At 29.2% G+C, this 22,434-nt stretch overlaps 1 protein-coding gene across 9 annotated transcripts in view; it reads left to right on the forward strand.

Annotated features, from left to right (window-relative positions):
- The window catches only part of LOC107439384 (ecotropic viral integration site 5 ortholog), a 122,967-nt gene that overhangs the window by 76,695 nt on the left and 23,838 nt on the right, over positions 1 to 22,434 (forward strand). Inside the window, exon 1 of one of the 9 annotated variants that reach the window (XM_016051963.4) lies at positions 18,028 to 19,858. The exons of the other annotated variants lie outside the window; for them this stretch is intronic. Coding sequence (XP_015907449.1) covers positions 19,701 to 19,858 — 158 coding nt within the window. The 5' untranslated portion in view covers positions 18,028 to 19,700. Of the gene's footprint in view, positions 1 to 18,027; positions 19,859 to 22,434 lie in introns of those variants that run through there. 9 annotated transcript variants of the gene reach the window in all.

Consider the following 22,434-nt stretch of genomic DNA (forward strand, 5'->3'; position numbering starts at 1 on the left):
ATTCCTCAATAACGTCGTCTGTTGGAACTTCATCTTTAAATGACTTTTATCTGCGGCATGCATTTTACTCCATCTAGTATTTCTCTTGGGGCTCTAAGAAGGAAATATGAGCTCTTTAAAACCATTCCTTCTTTCCAGCGAGTTAATTGTTCCCGTATTGTATTTATTGTTGCGATATTTAATCCGGCTTATGTTGTTCTGATTAAGAATGTAGACATAAAAACCTTCAGACGATGTCTCGTATATATTGAAGAGAAGATAATATTTTGATACTGAGATAAAAATGACTTCACTACTTTACCATGTAATTGCTTAGTTATTCTGAAGGTTCTGCATCTTTTTTTTTTCCTTTCTAATTCAGTATCTATAGTTCTAAGGACTGCTGTGGTAAATTTGACTGACCATTCATAATTTACGCATTTATACTGTTACTGTTCGTTACACGAATAGTCAACTACAATATACTCTTGAGTTTATTTTTTTTGCTTGTTTCCTCGTTTTTAACCTCCTTATTTATCTGATCTAGTTTCTAATCTGGTTTGATTTTGTTACCACGTGCGTTTCATTCAGTACATTGCGTTAGATGAACCATAGTGACTTGCGTAAAAAAATGAATTTACTATTTAAAATGATTGGCAACTGTTTATAAGATATATGATCATCGTCATCCACCAATCATAATCTAGCACCCAGCCCCATTAATAGGTTTCTAATTTTAATGGCCGTGATAGGAATGCCGTGTCGTTTTGACCCTGGTGATGACGTGGATAGTGCCTGATCTGGTACTTCTCTCTCCAAACTTCCGCACCACAACCAACGAGAGGACTTTCAGTAACGATAGATTTAACGTGCACCTTGCTGTGTAGACACTCCACCGGTTGTTCTGTTGGCCACCAGAATCGAACTCACTACACTCAGTTCTCCAACCAGGGGTGTAAATGACACCTTAACCAGCAGCGCTACCGGTGGGAAATAAGCGCTCGGCTCCTATCGCACTGATCTCAGCGCTGACGTTATATATCCTCCATGCTGTAGCCGCTGAGCTAACTGAACGAAGTTTTCTTAATTTCCCTCTCCGTGTAAGCAGATGGTGTTTAGTTTCATCTAAAATGTCTCCCTCTTAAGAGAGTTTATCCTAATGCTCTATCTTAGATTTCCATTGTCTTCTGGGTTTCGTTCAAACTCATCCTACAGAGTTGAATATTTTTGACGCAGATTTTCCAGGATTTCCCAAGAGAGGTAATAAAACAAAATCGTAATTCCATGTCGTTCCATAAAAATGTGAAATAAATCACTGGTGCTAATTTATCTCTATCTTGTTTTTTCTTCTTCTTCCCCTCTACGCTTTCATTTTCAGTTAATGGCTATTTGTCCCCATTGCTCCGTTTTATTGTCATCAACTACCCGGATCAACATAGTTACTTTTTACTTCCAGTGCCGACATTGATCTTTTGTCCTCAGAAATAGTTTTTTCTCTCTCGCCCTTTATCTTTACTTTCTGCTTAATTAACTACGCACAAAAGAGTAATGTAATTCTATAGTTGGGATTTATTACATATTTGGCAACTTTTATTTGGGTTGAAAAGTTATAAAAATTATATGAATTAACTATTAATTTATGATAAGATGTTTTAATGATCGTTATAATATTATAGTCGCACTTTGTTACTTTTACCATAACAAACTATCCATAAATAAACTTATCGCCTCAGTGTGTGTATTGATGTCATTATTCACTTTCATTAGGGGCCATTAACAAATTATGTCATGTTTGGAGGGAGTGGGTTCATGAAATAGTGACAGTTTGTCACGAGGGAGAAGAAGGGGGTTACAAGAAGTATGACGACTCTCATTTCGGTTAAAATAAGGACATTTAGTATCAGCATACTAAAATTTGTTATATATATTTTTTTCTTTTTTAAAAAAAAGTACACATATTATCATTATTGTTACGCTAATAAATGTCATTAAAACGCTTAGTTAATGTTAAAATATGATCCATAACGTTCGTGCTTTGTCTTTAAACTGCAATTTTGTTTATCTAATGTATCGTGACATGTGACAAGGGGGATAGGCTATGGTGAAGTGTGAAAATTAGTGACTCTCACTAGCTACGTTGAGGGGGTCGGTGCATATATTTGTTTTTTATAGTCACAATATTTATTAACATTATCTGCTCCATGCAATCATTAAGTTTCTACTTATAACTATTATATTCTACTTATAGACGCTTTATAATTTAATCAGGTGTCTGTCTAGACATTTTGTGTTTCTGTAAAATTGTGAAAAAATTACTCGTAATTTGTGAATATAAAATAAACGTTAAGTCACATTCTTTCAACCAGGGTCCGCTTTTGTGCAAATAGGATCCGTTATAGCAGAAAAACTTTTTCAACACTGTAAAATTATAATTAAAAAAATTAAATTTTAAAAAATAAACAGCAATTGCAGCTACTAAATTAGTGATGCAACATATAAATATTTGGTATTTAGCCTATACTGCTGAACGTAGAATATTCATTTCGGACGAATAAAGGATGAAGCGTCTACCGAAGACAAAATTTAGTTCGTTTATATCTGTCTTTCCCTTTCCTGGGAAGGTTTTATTCGATTAACAAAACAATAATGAAGATGTAAAGGGTCAGATTAAACGATAAATTATTCTGTGAAGAGTCCGTTAACGGACCTAAATTTCTCCTGAACAGATCCCTGTTAATTAAAATTTAATAGCGAGTATTGTTATAAATCGTGGTTTTAGTGGCAATTTTTATTACAACCGTATTTTTTATTTTAATCTTTTGACGCAGAGTTTTTATTATATATTTTTCATACTTTTTTCATTATTTTGTATAAATTTAGTCAAAATAAGTAAAAAATATTATGTTTAGCATTTTAATAATTTATGGTTATGAAACAGACAGTTGTCTTTATAGGCGTTAAAGGTAAAATCCTCCAAACACTCCGAATTGCTCACTTCCGAACAATAATTTTACACAAATTTGCACTTATTTTCAGTTATTTAGATCTAAGAGAAACAGTTATTTATCGTTGAAATTCCTTTAATTTGCAAAATCAATTATTGATAAAATTTTAGAATATGGATAAAAAAAAATTCTACTTTTTTTTAAATTTTGTATTTTAATACTAATATAATTCCGAATATCTAATCGAATATTTTTATTAACTGTTTTTTTTTTATAATTGAATTTTTTTTTATTTTTTATTTTTTATTGTAATTAGAGCGTCAAAAAAAATAAAACGGACCATATGCATCAAATGGGTAAATATATTTGTGTAATTATCGGTTTTAAGAAATTTATTTATATTTTCACATTGTTTGCCTTGCCGGGAAAAAATTATATTGCTGCTGAGTTCATATTATTAGAAATTGTATTTAAAATCTCCGAATATTTTTTAACTTTGTAATTACTGATATATATAATTTAATTATTCTGCACTGTTATGCCGAATCAAAACTGTTCATCTCAAGTGTTGTGTAATGTTATGACTCAATGCCTTGTATAAAAATAATTTACAAGCTAAAGTAGGTTGTATCATAGATTACCTTTGAAGATGTTAGTCGAAAAAAAAGCATTTAAAATATATTTTGATCCTACGCAACACATGCAAATAATTCTTTTGAATATTCTGTGAGGTGAATATTTTATTTTTATTAAACGCTTTTTTTTAAAAAAAAAAATACCTAACAGGTCTTTATGTCCTTGATATAACGGAATTGCATCCATACCTCTTTCAGCTTTACAAAATGCGTAATTTGTTTAGATTTGTAAGCGGATGAGTGATCGGCGTGTTGCTTGCGTATATAATGCTATTTAATTTTTATAATAGGTGTTTTATTTTATTTTGTATCCGTCGTTGAACAGCCGACTCGATTTTGGGTTTACTACTACCAACTCCTTAACATTGTAATTTTGAACTCAATCCAGAAGACAAAGAAACTCCTGAATCAAGTATTGGGGAAAATTTTGCCTTCGTGGGGGACTTTTGATGGAACTAACCCGCATTTGCGCTAACTGGAGAGGAAAACTGCGAAAATCTCCCACGGTTAGCTTAACGGCAAGGAGAATCTAACCCTTGATCCGTCTAACACTGAAGATATTTTACGACAACACTGTGGTCGGTGCGAGTCAGGTACGGAATTCGTATCGACCAGCCATCGCTGGGATTCGAACCCGGTTTACCTAACTTTCTTTTTACTCCATTGAGTAATTTAGAAGAAGCCAAGGCAAACAGTCGCCTACTACTTTTCGCCTTTTTTTAAATATCATTAATAGTTTTTATATCTATCATTACATTTAGTTAAATATTTAAAACTTTTTTTCTGATTAACCGAAGCGGAAACTAAATATATCCCTACAGTTCTGTCCCATTTTGCCTTTTGAATTATTTGTATGAATATGTACTGTCCAAAAATAACTAGTTACTATAAACCTAAATTACAGTATCTACTGATTTTACTAAATTTCATTCGAATTTTGTGAAAAATATTGTATTCATAATTTTATTTTGTATAGATAGTAACTTTCTTTTGTGCTACTGTTAGTTATTATCAGACTTAAAAAACATATTTTTACTTCATTTAAAAATGGGAAACAGGAAGTTTTCATTTCAGTCTTTTAATGTTATTTTAGTTATTTGTTTGTAAAACTGTAAACAGCATAACATTAGATAAATTTTTAATTATCTAGTGTTATGCTGTAATGCTAAATATTTTGTCCAGTTGATTTTTTTTCTCTATCAAATAGAAATACTAATGAAATAAAGATATTAATGCTTATTTTTTAAAAAAAAAAAAAAAAACAAGAAATAAAAAATACAAATTATAACTAAGAATAAATGTTACTTTACCATTTTTGACTGCATTTTATTTCTAACTATTTTAGTTTCAAAATGAAATATTATTGAAGTCCTATTAAATTAAATTTCCAGACATCATAAATAATTTCTTTTTGGTATAATGCAGCGAGGTGGTTGCTGTTCTAATTGTTTCACTACATCTTCGCTGCTACCTGCTGATAATCTAAACAGATTTGACAAAATTGCGTTTAGCTCCAAAAAATTAATTTTGTCGCCAGAGTACGAAAGTCTTTCGTTTAGTTGAGTTTATGTCGTTAAATTATTTTTGCTGCATCGTCACGAAAACTTGTTCTCTAATTACAAAACCAGATAGAGTAAAATTAATGCTTGAAACGGCTTAGAATAAAATCGTCTTTAATATTATCTCTGCAAAATATAAATATTAAGTATATAATGTTTTCGAATAAAACTGAAGCTACTCCGAAATATACCAAAGGCAAATGTCATCCTTAAAATAATTAATTTAATTAAGCGTTCAAATTTAAACAGGCAGCCAAATCATGTTTAGACGGCTCATCTCTTCGAATGTAAATTGCATTAAATAATTTTATCCCTCATTTTAATATCCTCACTAATTATTATCTTCTTTCATTGTTTCTTGGCCATCAAGCGTTTATTGAACACTTGCTCAAGCGCTCATTATCTCTTCAAAAGCAGCACAATTGCCAATTTTTTTCGCCAAAAATTAAAATAAGTGAGAGTTCATTATCCACTCTTTTTAAAACTTACTCATTCTTGGCGAAAAAGACTTTTTCTTTCTTTGTTGGCAGCTAATCTGGCTAATTGGCTCATATTTCCGTCGCGTTTGGCCTGGAGCAACATAATTTATAAAATTTTGAGAACGCGACTTCCTAATTAAATTCATTTAAAATTTTGGAAAACTTTGTAGCCTAGAGGTGAGAAGTGAACTGTGAAATGAGGTGAATAAGCGTGCGTGGTTATAATCAACGATTCGTGTAGTTTTGTTCGATTGAATGATGTAAATTAGGATATGTCAAAGATTTGCTCGATAACTTTTCAATTCGCTTCGTATTTTAGAAGATTATTTGAATAGTTTGCCTTAGGATGTTTTAAATTGAAAAACTGCGTGCAATTTTAGAAGGAATTAATAAATTCAAGCAACTTATTTTGTCTATTTATTTGATTATGTTTTGATCGAGGTAATTTTTTTACTTAAAATATGCATATCTTCATCTCTAGTTTTTTTTTTAAATATTTTAAACTAGTTAACATTAAACTAGTTTTTTTCTAGTCATTAAACTAAGCTATACTTTATTTACTACTCGTACGCTAAATAAAATGGAGATTTCAAAAAAGTATATTACTTAATGAATAAAATTTGATTTTGAATTTGTGTGTTTATTTTACATGCTGAAACAACCTTATAAAGGAAACGTCAGTTATATTTTCATTAACATTGCCTTGTTAATCATCAGCATCTTCAATTAAATATATATTTAAACTAAAATTATAATTTTGGTTGCGCAATTTTCGAACATTAGAATTTTATATTACTTATTTTATTAAACTCAATAGCATTTAACCCGTTATTCACAATAAATGTTTTTATGAAACTATTTTGATTTCTAATTATTAGAAACTATTTTACTGTAAAAATTTAGATTTCTCCGTAAATCGAGCAGCGATATTCTTAGTAAAACTTCTTTTTCTCCCTATTATTTATTTTTCATCTATTAGTTTCTCAGTATTAATATGATCCGCCGAATTATGGAAAGAGATATCATGAATATTCAAAGAAAATGTTTTGAAATATACGTAATATATTAGCTGATATATTCCAATAATTCTTTATTTAAAAAGGGTAAAAAAAAATCCAAAATTCTGTCCTGTAGACCTAACTAAGAAATCGCATGCCGATAAATGCTTAAAAATTTTGATTTTTATTCAAATTTGGCTCCGATTACATTCTAAAATAATTATTACTTGCATTATTCGTATAGATATTAAAATGTTTATTTTATTATATATTATTTAGCATAACTTTTTTTCGAAAGCTTTGCTTATTTTGTGAGCGTGTAAGGAAAAAAACAAAGTAGAAGCCTGTATAAAAAGGGTTGTTTGATGAATTCTTCAGCGATTGTGATAAGCTTAATATATTTTTCTTAAAACTTAATGTACATATTTTAATCTTTATATTATGATTCAAATACAAAAATAAAAAGTAAAAATTAATAATATTGTATATAAACTTAAATAAAAATCGGTTGCATATGCACACATATTACGATTTAATTACATTTTTAAATGTAAGGGTTAATTCTGCAATTTGTGAAATATTTATTGCATAACATATGTGAAGTCTTATTTTAGGTGGAAAATTGTTTTTAAAGAAAAAAGGAAAAAAAAACCCCCTAAGATATTGAAAAATTACGTACAAAAAATGAATATGTGCTGTAATAGTTAAAATTTTGCATTCTCGTAAATCACTAACTCACATATTATTTCTTGTTTTTTTTATAATAATAAAATCGTAGAAGTGCTTACTATTGTCTGTGGTTTTGATGATTTTTTACGAGATATTATTGATGGACTAAATCATAACTACATTCCCTTGTTTTACTACGTGTAACACGAAATCGTAGTTCTGTATATATATATATATTTTAATATGTGTATTTCATTTTTTTTAAAGCTTTGGCTACCAACTTTTAAAAACCCAACCAATAAGCTTTGGATGTAAATATTAATAATGATCTTACTTTTCAAATGAGTTATGTTATCAAAAGTATTTCTTTTAGAATAAAACATTTTCTTATTAATAATAGATCTGCTTAGATTTAGCAACACGAGTTTAAATTCGTTCCCTATTTCTGTTAAGAGTACTACATCCAATTCAGACATTGATTTCAACTGCCGCCTCCGCCTGGAGCGCTGACACAATTGGTAGTATTGCTTTGTTCGTAAAATTCTATAGTTCTCATACAAAATTGACCTTTTCCAATTCCTTGGATCAAGCTATTATCCTAAACATCATTTACACTGCTGTTTGTGACGCCCTTCCTTTGCATCGCCCTGCTTATTATAATATTCGAGTTCTAAATATGTATTAATAAATTTCGTTCCAGGAAATGCTCAGAAATCTCTCTTTCCGTTATTTGCTTTAAAACTTGTATTTTGTTAGAAAAATTTCTCTTTTGATAGCACTGTATTTTTATCAACTCTTATAGTTGTCTAGGAAAACTATGTATATAAAAATGCTCCATTATAATTTTTTGTTTTATTACGCTTTTATTAAATCATTTTTGTATCTGTTAAGGTACCCGATTACCTTTTTTAAGCCGATTTTGACTTAAAAAAATCATCTATCTATTTTTATATAAAATAAAGCTATGAACTTTTTTTTTTCTAAAATCTTTTGAGTTTTATATCTATGTCAAATCAAACAAAAGTTAAGATTTAAAAAAAATCATTATTTTAGTTACTACATTGCTAATTGTGCCTTTTTTTTGTTTTTCTCAAAACTAATTTTTCGCTTTTTTTTAAAAAAAAAATTATTTTAAATGCAATATCTCAAAATATTTTATTTCGCTTTGCTTCAAATTTCGCATGAATGTTTCCTATTTATATGTCTACGGAATAGACTACGGACTACTTTGATTAAGCTATTATTTTATATTTTACAGTAAAAATAATTAATTGCAGTTTTGTTTTTTTTACCCAATAAGTTTCGATATTTGCTGTAAAATTCCTAAATGTTAAAATTATATTTAATGCATAGTCAATTCCATAATTTAGTTGAGTTCTTATAAGTATTATAAAGCAAGAATAATGGAGAAAAAAAATCCTGTTTACATTTTCTAAATTTTTTTTTTTTTTGTATATCCTGTTTTAGTGCGTAATACACACATAAATCCGAATAAAAAATTACTAAGTCAAAAATTTCAGAATTTTGCATCCGAAGGTATTCGTGTACCTTGATATGAAATTTTGCTATCAGAAATTTGGGCTTCTTTTCGACTAGCTAGATTGCTCAAGTCTCACATGTTCATAAGTTTCAATCGGTTCTTGGCTGCTGTGAGTCGAATTTATCATATTGTTTTTTTTATTATCTTCATAAGAAATTTTTCATCGGTGATAGTTGTCCACTTCCGGCTAGTTTGTCATCTGGAGCTTAGTACTGGTTGACAGTATAAGTTTCCTATTTTTTCCCTCACAGTTCTTTTTCTTTATATGCAGAACCTATCACCAATCGAAATTTTGACCAATTTCTGCAAATCCATTTTCCACTTTTGTTTTTGTATGTTTTACTTGCTCTTTCAGTTTGGCTAGGAATTTTTAAATCATTCTGTATATAACTATGTAATTATATATACTATAGTAGGCATAAATATGTGTATTAAGCACTCTATATATTTATGCAGTTTGTATATTATGTGATTTTAATTAAGAGGCAGGTACGAATTGAGTAGGTAGCTTTTCAGGTGTACGAAAAAATTGTTTGAAAAATTAAAATTTTGTGTTGCGTGTATTTTAGTAACTCCTTTACTTGGTAGCTCTATGGTGTCAAGGAAAAATTCTAAAATGCATGGGAAGTTTAATTCATTTAGTTGCTAAGAGATTGAGAGGAGTTGGATGAAATTCTTTGATGGTTACTAAGGTGCATTGGTTACTAAGCAACGAATTTGATGAAAGACCAAATTTTTATTTTTCAATTTGCAATAAACTCACCACTTCTGAAAATTGCAGAATTGTTTTATATTTTCATTTGAGAAAGAAAACATTTTTGACTCTTAAAACTTACTTTTACTGCTATGTTCGCAAATTGTATTTATTTTGCCCCATTTCATTTTATTGTTATTTATGTATTCTATTGCGCAGAATTAAACTTTTCAATTCTTAGATCAAGCTATAAATTGATATCCTATCTTCTGTCTTACCTTCTTATTTAAATCGAACTTATGTTCATATATTCTATCCAACCTTTTGGGACCAGTTAGTTTTCGCTATAGCTTCGCTTCGGAATCTTTCTTTTAGTCACTACAGTTTTGAAATTGCTTTTATATTGATTTTCCGAACGAAATGTGTTAGAAGAAAAAAAATCATTTCACCAATTTTGTTTTGAAGCTCTGCGAGAGTTCTGTTTTAGGGTTGATCGATTTTTGTTAGTGATCGCTTGAATTCCTTTATTTTTGTTAAATTAAATTTAGGTCGTATGAAAATGTTATAAATTGATCTGCTTTGCTTTCCTCTGAGTTTGTTTAAATTGCTCTTTTTTATGGACCAAAAAGTGTTATTTAATTAAATATTTTTTTAGACACCTGCCTTTGATAGGAATTCGCTTACCTTTCTCCTTGTGCTATATGTGCACTTGATAAAAAATAAATAAATCTGTTTCATCAAAACAATTGCTTACGTGCTAACGAAGAAAAGATTTTATTTAACTAATAGTCTTCGCTCATCAACTCCTTGATTATTTCTCATTCATTATTTTCCTCCGTTTAAAATCGATGCTTTTCAAAAAAATCATTATATTTATAAAATACATAATTAAAATGATTATATGCAAGCGCATTATGTGAGAATCTCTTTCGTCACTGTTGGAGAAAAATGTATTAATTAATTTTTATAAATTACTTTAATCTTTTAATTGTTAGATTCTCTTTATGAAATCTTAGTGGATAATTATTAGTTGAAATAATTAAAAAGGGAATATGAATACTAGTGCATATGTAACACTAGCTTTTTGAAAAATAATTAAAATAAATTTTGAAGGGAAGAGAAAAACATATTGTTTCTTTAAAGATGGATTTTTCCAAACAGCATCGGTTAAAGAAAATCAATTCATTCAGCCGAAGTGAAGGATTTGTCTCCGATTTTTAGTTACAACAAAAATATTTAAGGTTTTTGCAATGTCTCGGAAGATGTTTTTTTTTCAAACGAAATTTCGCAACCATTAAGTTTCTTGTTTGTAAGTTCAGAGATTTTTCAATTTTTATTTCTATCGTTGTTTTCATTAAAAAATGCTAAGTGAGTATAAATGTTAGCATCTCCCTCACTGCTCCACTCTATATAGTATGCTAATCATTTTAACATTCTGTGGCCGTTAGTGAGATGAGATCAAAGTAACCTGAATTTTCCTGTGGATTGTTAAAATTAATGTAACTCAGCAATCTTATCCCTCTAATGGTTGTTATGTGTAACACAAAAAAAGAATAACTTGGAAAAATTTATCAGTTATTGCTCAACAGTCAATTCTAAAAATTTATTATTTTCACAATGGTTATCGCTAAATGGATACACTTCGGTCCCAATCTTGGCAATATTGCAATCAATAGCCATGTTTCATTTTACAGACAATTCAAAGGCTAATGAATAACTGGTTTTTGCTTTCCAACCTTTTTTTAGAGAACTGATAAAATAACCCCACCCCAACTGACAAACGTGGCATTTTTTTCCCTACAAGTACTGCTGAATTTTGACTGAATTTCGGATAATCACTAACACTATAAAAACAATGGGAATGCGACATTCTCTGAAAAAACTTGACATTTACCGAATTTCGAACTTTCTGGATGCGTTTAAAAAAAAAGTGTAAATGTAAGTAGGATTTAAATTTTTATCTCATTAAGCTTTGGAAATCAATTTCCGGACAAAATTTAAATCTTGGACCGTAAACTAACTAATACTCATAGTCTAACGATTCTCTTTATTTAATTTTTTTGTTTTGCCAGATCTATCTAGAATTTTTAAAATATATTTTCAAAACCGTTATAATTTTTATTACTATTTCCGAATTTACAATTTTGTATTTTATTTATGTATTTATTTTTTATGAATTTTAGTGGAATTAATGATAGGATTTACGTACCTCACATCAGTAGTTTCGCTCCAAGGGACAGTTCCATTAATATTAGATAAATCAAAGCATATATTGAAATTTCTCGCGGATGTATGTCAGACCAAAACTTTTTTCAGAGTGGACGATTTTGGAAAGATTTTATTTCGGTGCCCACTTTGGAAACCATTTTACATCAACCTTCTCACGTGCCAGTTCAATAATCTTCTAATTATTGTGAAGAGGAAAATCACTCTCTTTTAAAAGGTCACTGGGCAATCGGACATTAAAAGAGTTGAAGTTGGTGGATCTAAACACTTTCAGCCATTAACCCCGAGGACATGTTTAATATCATGTTCAACCAAAGCACTGGTTGACCTACTAGGAGAAGTGCGGTGGATGAAGCATCCTTTTATGAGTTTTTTCTCATTTATTTTGCTCTCCAAATGGTTATTAAAAGTCTTCCAAGGTCATACAAAGTCATTGCACCTTATCTATTTAGAGGAAGATTTCGTTTACTTTCCGATTTATTTACCCGTTTATCGAACTGGATCTGCCTTGAAAATTTATTTCCGCTGTCCATTGTTGTTGACTTAAAGGAGGAAAAAAAACAGGCATTGAAAATAACAATCGAGCAGTAAACTGTCACACCTAGCTTTTTTTCTGCACTGTTTCGCTTCCTGTCAGACTAATTAGTTGCAAATTTTCGCTGATTTTTCGAGTAAAAAAATGTTTTAATTCATTTGTGAAATCGAAACAAGCATTGCAGTAATAATTTTTTTCCCTCACAGTTACCAGGCTCTAAAACTGAAAAAAAAGTTTTTTTTAGTAAAAATGTTTTTGTTTTCTTTTTGCATAGGCATTGATTTGGCAATATTATTAAAAAAATTTTATTTGTGTTTTGTTTCGAAGTTCTCCACGTAGACGAGTTGATCACAAAACTTCACTGGATAGCTTGCTGATTCAATATCAAAATTATAAACAAATTCGGAAAAAATGATAAGATTTATATATTACGATACGATTTAATTATCACGATTTAATTACGAAGATACGATTTAATTATCACTATAGTAACTGATAATTACTATTGAGCGTTTGCAACATTTGTGACTGTTTGGCTAAGTTTAGAAAGCACCGTCTTTGCTAATTTTGAAAATGGCGCAAAACGTTTATAAGAGGAACCACATTTTTGTCTAAATGAAAACAGTTTGATTGAATTATTTATTATTTGAAAAGTTAATATAGCCTTACATTGTGTGGGTTAGTAAAAATGTAAAAAGAAAAAAATCTTAATTATTAATTGATTGTAATGAGTTTTATCTTGGAAAAATCTTGGCAAGTTGGCGATTTTTATATATATATATATATATTAATGATTACCTTCACATTTGGCAAATTTTAACGTATATTTATGACAAAATATTTTCATATTTAGTATTAATATTTAATTTTAATTTTCATTATTTAATATTTTTGCTTCCATTCCATTATATTTTAGTGCTTAAAACATCTATTATTTTCTTTTATATTTTATCTTTTTTAACCTAATGGTATTTGAAAAAAAATCATGAAAGCAATTGTTATTTTTTAAATAATATATATCAGTACTTCTTTATTTAAAACATAGCTTCTAAACAATTTCATTTCCTTAAAAAAAGCCTATAATGTTTGCGAGCAATTAAAATGAAATTTCAAGTATTTATGAGAACTTTTGGTAACAACTGAACTTTTGATAACAAACAAAAATTCATTAAAAATTTGCTTTCTTTTATTACTTAATTTTTTTATCTTTAAAATTATTTTCAAAATCGTTGAATAAGAAGAGAATTGACTAAGGGGCCGTTCAAAAAGTACGTACACAAAAATGGAGAAATTTTAAACCCCGGCCCCACTTCGTACATTACCGTACTTAAGGTCTTATCCCCCCCTTAGAGTATGTACATTTTATTAGTCTACCCCCCTTTCTCATAATTAAAATAATTATGCTTTAAATAATGTTAAATATTTTTTTAAAATAATTTATTCATTTAAATTATTTAAACAATAACANTCCCCCCCCCCCCCTTCGGGATGTACGTACTTTTTGAACGGCCCGTAATGAATTCTGAATTTAGATATCGATTTGCAATTATGCCTACCACAACGCCGTTTTTATGTAATCCAAATTTAATTTGCCAATATCATCTTTGAGAAAGTCAAAACTTAAATTTGCATTTAGTTTTCTGTTTTTGAAGTAGAATCCCTTCTAATCACCAATATTTACATTAGTAAATTGGATTTTAAGTGCATAGGGAATTCAATATTCTTGAGACATAATACTGCAGACGATATTTTTTATGTTCTTCACGTTAAAATAAATCCAAAATAGATTTATGTTGTTCTATGCACTTTCTTTTAGTAGACGCTTTTGAACTTTATCTCGAGATCAGATTTCGCGATGCGTGCAAAATTTGAAATCTTGTCCTTTTGCCCCTTTGGGACGTCACGTTTCGGACGCTAAGGACGCAAATATATATTGTTTCTAAACAAAATGGTATTTTGATAAGAAAAATATTTAAATGTAATTGAGTTCATCTGCATTGTGAAAGTAATTCTTTGTTTGGAACCTGTTTTATTACATTCTATTATCAAATAATTACCTCATCCTCAATGTTTATTACCATTATTGTTTAAAGCTGATCGAAATAAATAGAACGACACATAATTTTTTTTTGTCAGAATAATTCTATCTTATGAAACTGAGTTAACTTTAAAATACTTCATAGATTTTGTCTTAAATTTTGTCATTCGAAAAGTTACTAAGTTAGAAATTATGTAAAAATGTGTGTACCTTGAAGCTCAGTTTTTTTTCGTCTATTAACAAATTAAATAATAAAAAAATATAAATAATTTTAAAAAAATTTTTTCCACATCTTTTGATGAAACGAATTTTATAATAATAGTGTGCAAAGGCGATTAAAATAGATTGAAATTAACAGTAAGGGGTTAAAACTTTCGATCTCTCTTCTTTCGATCGTTCTTAGGACCATATTTTTGAAGTCTAAAGCAGTGGTTCCCAACCATCGATCCGTAAATCAAATGGTACCGGGCCGCCCAAGGAACATTAAATAATTTCCATTTTATTAACTATGGTGTATATCTCTCAGTTTTGTGCGACTTTCTATGGACAAGAGGTTAACTGAAAGCTGAGATGAAACTTAATCTAAAATAAACTTAAAACTAAAATCCGTACCCAAATCCGGACCATTATCGCTCATGTAACTGTATTTTGTTTTGAAGGCATGTTTAAATACAATTACATTGAAATTATTATATCAAAACTATCTAAATATAGGCAATTAACGTCCCTTTTCAATGGGCCGCTGTAAAATTATAGTTTGTCTACGGTAAGAACTCCCCTCCGCCAAAAAGCCTGAGGCCGCCTGCTGCTATGGTAACAAGAATAGTGCATTTCATGGAGGGTAGCTTCTTTTCACTCTAGGGCTAACAAAGTAGGCCGAAGAAAAAGATTCCCTATCTCTCACCGACCCGAGTCAAAATCTGTCCTAAACAATGACCCCACACCCCTACTTGAAATAGTTATAACTCGTTACTATAGTCACCGCTACGGGTTCAGAAGAATAGCTAGGGGAGTTCTTACTTGAGACAAACTATATCAAATGTTGACCGGTCCGCGGCGATCGAGTAATAGCATAGGTATGTTATACGACACTCAAGTTATGGCTCGAGAGGTGCGCAATAAAGTAATACTGCTCAATGGAGCATTGGAATAATTTTAATACTTCTGCTGTCTACTATGCTAAAATATCCCGAACTCGTACTTGTGGTTTGTGTGATTTAATGACTGTTCGGCAGATTTTTAATTATTTCTAAAATTTAATACATAAAGAACTTTGGCACATCGCGAACATCTCTTAATAGATATAATTGAAATCGAAGTATTTTCGCGTGGGCATTGCCGCAAGCAATAGTTGAATGGTAAACAAATTTAGTTAATATATTGTTTAAAACTATTTAAGATGTTAGGATTGCAGGAGGGGTTGAATAATTAGAATATTTAAATAAAGTTGGGCAGTGCATTCAGCTTGGTTTCTTTTAAAGTTCATGTGTTGTGCAAGATAATATTGAAAGCTGGCCAAGTTGGTCGCTCAAGGTGGCTAGTTCTGTCGATAGCTACTTCCCCCACTTTGATGACCTGCGGACGTGATATGAACTCGTCTGCATCTAAAAGTAATGCCCCACTCAAAAAACGTAACGCCTATATGAAAACATCAAATTTGATGGATGGAACACAATGAACAGTTGACTTGGTATTTGTGACTGCGTCATCCTCCTCCTCGCGCTGTTGCATCTCTGTCTCCATTGCACACAACGGAATCCTGCACCCTCTCGACTGCTATTAGCAACATAGGAGAGACCATACACACAACCATGAACTTAATACAGCTCTCCCGGTCTTTCGTAAATACGGCAGTATCCGTTCAACGAATTCTCTACCAGATAAAATTCTGTTGCGTCAATAACTACCACTACGATTATTTAATATGAATATCCATTCTCTATTATAAAAAACATGCCAACTCGATTAAATTTAGGGTTACTTTAATATACTAACTAGGGATAAGCTTATTTGAATCAGTGTCTAAGCTTATTAACCGTTTTACTATTAATTTTTAGTGCAAATTGCATTAATATACTCTTATAAATTACTATTAAACTGATTCGTTAATTAATTTGGAACTAAACGATCAGCTTCATGGGCAATGTGATGCATGCACAAAATATATTCAATATATCAACCTGTTTGGCAAGCAAAAATTATAAATTAAGGTTGTGAACTCACCAAATTTGTTATAACAATGTACCTCTTGTTTTATATGTTATTTCAGAAAAAAAAATGGTTATTAAACAATACAATCATTTTTTATTATTTTTTTTATTAATGTTCTAATAGATCTTATTAGAATCATAAGGAAAATAAAATCTTACGAGATTTGTCATACTATTTAAGAATACAATTTGACTTATAATAATTATTTAATTTAAATAAAGGAATGTTGCACGTGGAAAGTGCAAGCACAAGCATAAGCAAACAGAATTCTCTATAATATATGTATTTTAAGTGAATAATTTCAACTTTCGTAGAAGAAACTGTTTTATGCTAGGAAACAGTTATTGTGAAGGGGATTGGTAAGAAGCTTAGCTCCTTAATAAATAAATAAAAATATTAAGATGTTTTTTCACAGTTCACAGATAGTGTCCTATATTTTAATATAGTTATAGATATTGAATGGTATAGATTATATTTAGAAATCTTCTAAGTATTACAAATCATTTATGCAGCGACAGTTTATAGATTCTGCAAAAATTTTGAAAATCATTTTAAATTTTGAAAGTAGAAATATACTTCCTATATTTCATTTTTTGAAAAGGTTATTGTTTCATAGTTTGGTATCAAAAATCTCTGTTGTCATTTTTTGTATAATACGTATGGAAAATTTGTACTCAATACAAATTATTGCTGTAGATCAATTTGTTTAACATAAGATGTCTTAATGTACCTTGAATTGTTTATTAAATAATTTTTAAGGGAAGCTATTTTTCGACCAAACTGTCCTAAAAAGACTATTAAAATGTTTTTGATTTTACTTTTTAAATTTACAGTATTAAATTATATTAAACGCTATAAAACAAGCTATCATTCAACAGCTATAGCATATATGTCTCATTGTCTACATTTAAAAACAATATAAGTTTAAAAATGAACATTTAAGAGAATTAGTAAATCGTATGTAAAATCTATATAAATATGTTACAAAATCAGTTGTTGTAATAAAATTCTTTATTTTCCACTTCAAAGTATTTTTTAATAAAATAAAACACGACTAGTATTCGTAAAATTTAAAAAAAATCAAAAATATCTAAATCAATAACTTCTAAATAATCAAAATTACTTTATTAGGTTATTATTTTCATTTATCAAAATCACAATCAAATTTTAATATTTAAAAACATTAACTATAACGGATTAATTGAAATTCCAAGTTAGAATACAGTAGGAAGTATCAACTACTTGACAAATATAAATGTGTTTTCCATTTATGCAACACGGAAATATGCTTCTTTTTCATTAAAAATGATAAACAGTAAATCTCATTTTTACAAATTTTGACACGTTTGAAAAATCTTATTGTCTCTTATGTTTGCGCTTTCTAATTCACCGAAGTATATTATAATATTCAATCGGGGCTGCTGGGCGTTCTGAATGTTACCATAGCAACACCCTCTAATAATCCATTCCTGGGAATCTTTATTTCAGTTGAACGCAGCCCTGAGATCAGTTTCATTATTAAAAGAACAACCCTGAAGGCGAGCCGTGACCCACTACTAGGCGTTGCACTTCAAAAGTTTAAAAAAAATATGTTCTTTCAACCCTTCACTCAATGGAGAATTTGTTTCTAGAGAGGCACTTATGTCGCAGAGTTCGAAAGTGCAGCTGTTGTCTTAATTCTCAAGTAGGTCTTGAGAGTTATTATTTTTGTTTTGATCGTTTGCCTTTGATATCTCGTTTGTATAATGCTCTACTTTATTAATCTGTTCACTCTAATGATAGACGTTCAGTTTCATTAAAGAACTTTCACTGTGTGCCGTCTTACTTCATCTTTTGTAAGTTGCCTAAAATTCTGTTTTCATAAGAGATAAAAAATTTTTTTGCTGCTAACTATACAGATAAAATTTATGGTGAAAAACAATCATGAAGTGAAATAAGTTGACTGTTGATTTTTACTGCAAACGATACGATTGGATTTTTGGTATAAAACAATTATTTGCGGCTAACTGTACAGATAGGATTTGTGGTGAAAGACTCATGAAATATAATAAGTTAACTGTTTATTTTTACAGCAAACGATTCAATTGGATTTGTTATAAAAGGCAATCATGAAATGAAATAAGTTGACTGTTCTACTGAAGATACGACTGGATTTTCGTTAAAAAAGAATTATAAAATTAAAATTCATTATTTTATCTGCACTACACTTAAGCTTTATGTGATTTGATATTTTTATCGGTTGTTTAATGAAAATCTTGATTCAATGTGCTAATTTACTTTTTATTCACTCTTTTTTGATTCAAACTGTTTTTGAAGTGTTTCTGAAATCGTTTTAAACAATTTGATATCTATTAAGTTAAGCGGAATTATTTTGCCAGTAACCACTTAATGTTTTATTTGGTGCGATGTTATTTTCTTATTTTGGATAAATTTTCTATTTTTATGGGTCAAGATCTTCAAAATAGAACGATCTATAATTTAGTTGAATATTATTCTGAATATTTGATATCGTGACCCAGAAAGACAATTTTAAGCAAACTATCTCTGAACATTTTGCGTGTCAGAAACAATAAGCTGGTGGCAATATTTATTTTCTTTACAAAAAATAAGTATTTTCTGCAAAAAAGAACCACGCCGCTGGGAAGTGCTCTTTAGAAACTGCTACAATCATTGATCAGAAGTTAAAGCTACTTTTGCTGCCCTAATTCAATATTGATGATTCCATTTTGAGAAATTGGAGGGCCTCGATCAATAGTTTTCCACCCCTTGCATTTTTCAATGCCTGTCATTTCCTTGCAAGGCAGGTGATAGATTTGCTTGCACGGTAGTGGATTTTGTTCCATTATCTATATCAGTTTGTATGCATGAGCGCCCTAATCGAAAATTCCTTTTGGCATTTGATTTCTGTTTGGCGTTTGAGTTATGGAAGAACTACCTTTCCCAAAATTGACTATATATGATAGCTGATAACCCGATCAAATTGAAAAAATAAACCGTCCCTTTATGTTTAGAAAAAAAAAACAGATGGTATATTTATTTCATTCAAAATCGCCAGACTGGTGACTTATTTTACTTACGTAAAGAACGTTCAATCTGAATGATTTGGCAGCAAGGAAAATTCTCACCGATAATATTCGTTTTTAAAGAAGATTTAATGCGTCCATGGAATATGAACTTAACTGATTAAATATAATGGCAATCGAATTTGAAGAACCTGATAGCTTTGATGAGAATATCATACGGTCGCGATCTGTGTCAGTACAATGTGAGGATCATTTCTATTGTGAGGAGAATTATCAAAGATCAAGAAGTTCATCTTTATCTAGCGTCATTTGGGAATGGGGACGGAGGTAAGTGAAACATGTTTGATATCTGTAAAAATCTGTTTTACTAATGTTGAAGCATTATTGTATTCTATAAATTAATTGAAAAAACAATTTCTTAGCATGTAATCTAGATAAGCTAGTTTTCTAACTAAATGTTTGTATATTTATTTATTTCTTAACGTTTGATGAAGGTAAATATGCTTTAAGCTATTTCAAATACAAATAAAGCTCAATTTAGTTGTAGTTCCTTTTAAACTGCTGTGACGAAACGTGTTGCATGACGTACCGGAAAAAAACTATTTTTCCAAATCTGCCAACTTTCTAGTATTTTGGGAAAATTTCTTCTAGTGTTAAGTTTATAATATATTATTCTTTGTTTTGTTAATTTGATTTAAAGATTTTTTCCGCAACACTACATGTAAATGAGTATAATGAATTAGTTATATAAAAGGCCGCTTTGTTCCAGTTCTCTTCTGTCAGGTCAAGCTTTTTAATTTTTGGCAAAAAATACCAAACATTCTGAAAGCTTTAGTTTTTAATTGTCTGTAAATATTTTACAAAAAGCAAATTAGTTGTAGTTGACAGCTTTGTTGTAAGGGGCTTCAACAAGGGCTGTTCAAAGCTGCCAACTGCCATTGGTAATTTTGCTTTTTCTAACCTTTACTTTGATGCTCGTTTTTTTTAATGAAAAATAACTAATTTGCTTTATTATAAAATTATGTGACTAAAATTTTTCAACGTATATTTGTTTTTTGACGATTTTTGTGTAACCCTTCCTATTAAGGAAATGTTCAAATATTTATTTGATTCTTCTTACCGTTTTATATTAAAAAGGTAACTTTTAGCTGTCTTTCTCGAGACTTGAAAAAGCAACAATCTGTAGTATTACAGTTACTACTATGTATGTATGAAATTCGTTTTCATTTATTCCCTAAGCTATGTTTGAAAGGGTGATTATAAGAAAAGAAAAAAATGAAAAAGTAAAATGCGGTAACAAGTTTGTTGTTAATTGAAGTGAATTGTTTCTTCTTTCAACAAACACTTCAATTTTAAAAAAGTCATATCAGGATACTGTCAAACCTAATTTATGCATGTTTTCACTATAAACATTATGGTTTTTTTACTTCATTAAAAACTATTAAAACGAACTGATTTAGATTTTTCTTCGTGATAAATTAAAAAATCGAAACTGCGGTATGTCTATCTTATAATAAATCCCTTCATTTATTGATGTGCGTTTTTAACAACGGTTTAAAAATAATTAATTCTAAACAAATTTTTATACGAATAGTATAATAGTTATGAAAACTTTCCATAATCCATGTCGTAGTCTATCTTATTTAATTCAAAAGCCTAATGTTTAAAAATGAAAAAAAAATATATAATATTAAATTTAAAATTTTTTTAAGCTGAATAAGAGCTGTTTTTTTTTAAAATTACAAATCAAGCGAAAATAAACTTACAATCATGAAAAAGTAACTTCCAAACTCATTAAAAATAGCTAATTTCATTAAAGAATAACTTAAAAAATTAATTTAATGTTCTGTATTTTATCTAAAAAAAGGAAGTAAGTTCGTTACTCTAAAGTTTTTTGTTTGTTTAAAAAAATTGAATAAGTTAGTGCAATTTTACACTGATGTATTTTGAAATCATTTTCTTATTTTTCTTTTCTTTTTTTTCTTTTTTGGTTCCTGTTATTTATTTATTTGAATAGATTTATCAGGAGTAACGCTTTTAGAGAAACAAATCATTCTACGTCAATAGTTTGTGAGCTGATCAAACATTCCTTTTAGAATATATGAATGCGCAATGCGTTAGGGGACAAAAGCCTGAAGTTGAAGTTAGAAAAACAAATGTGTTCAAATAAACAATATTAATGAGATTCATTCATCGCTCTGGAATTGCTACGACGAAGCATTACTTTTTATATTTATGTTGCTACTCATCTTAATTTTTTTCAACTGTTTGTTTGCGTCTATTTCTATTTACTCGATAGTATGTTTTAAATCATTTTGAAAGTACTATTTCTGTTTGATTAAAAAGATAAATTTTTCAGAAAAAAGGACAAAAAAGAGTTTCAGAGAGAGGAATTTTCCATATTTTCAAAGTATAACGGAATAATATTTTGCTCTTAGTTCTTTTCATTATTTCCAGTTTACTCATTTTTATTCAAAAGATTTCAATGCAAACAAAAGGAATGTTATGTAAATAAAATAAAAAGAACCAATTTTGAATAAATAGGTCCATATCAGAGACTGCAAATTAAAATATTTTAAAAAGAATAAAACTAGTAGATAGGGGGAAAAAAATACACAAGCGAATATAAAACAAGCAAATGGCAAACATCTTAAAAATTTTTTATTGTTTACAATTTTGCAGTTTTTATATAGAAAGGATAGCTAAAAAAAAAAATTTTTTTTCAGTTGTAAAGGAAGAAAAGTTAGTTAAAATATCAAATGATAAGTCAGTGAGTGTGTAAATATCAATGAAAAAATTACTTATGTGTTATCTGCCGGTAAAGTAATTTTTTAAAATATTTTTTTAAAAATTAAATTATTTGCATTTTGAATTTTCAGGAGTAGATTAAACATTTGTGATAA

Source organism: Parasteatoda tepidariorum, chromosome 8, assembly GCF_043381705.1.
Source record: "Parasteatoda tepidariorum isolate YZ-2023 chromosome 8, CAS_Ptep_4.0, whole genome shotgun sequence".
Classification (NCBI taxonomy): Eukaryota; Metazoa; Arthropoda; class Arachnida; order Araneae; family Theridiidae; genus Parasteatoda; species Parasteatoda tepidariorum.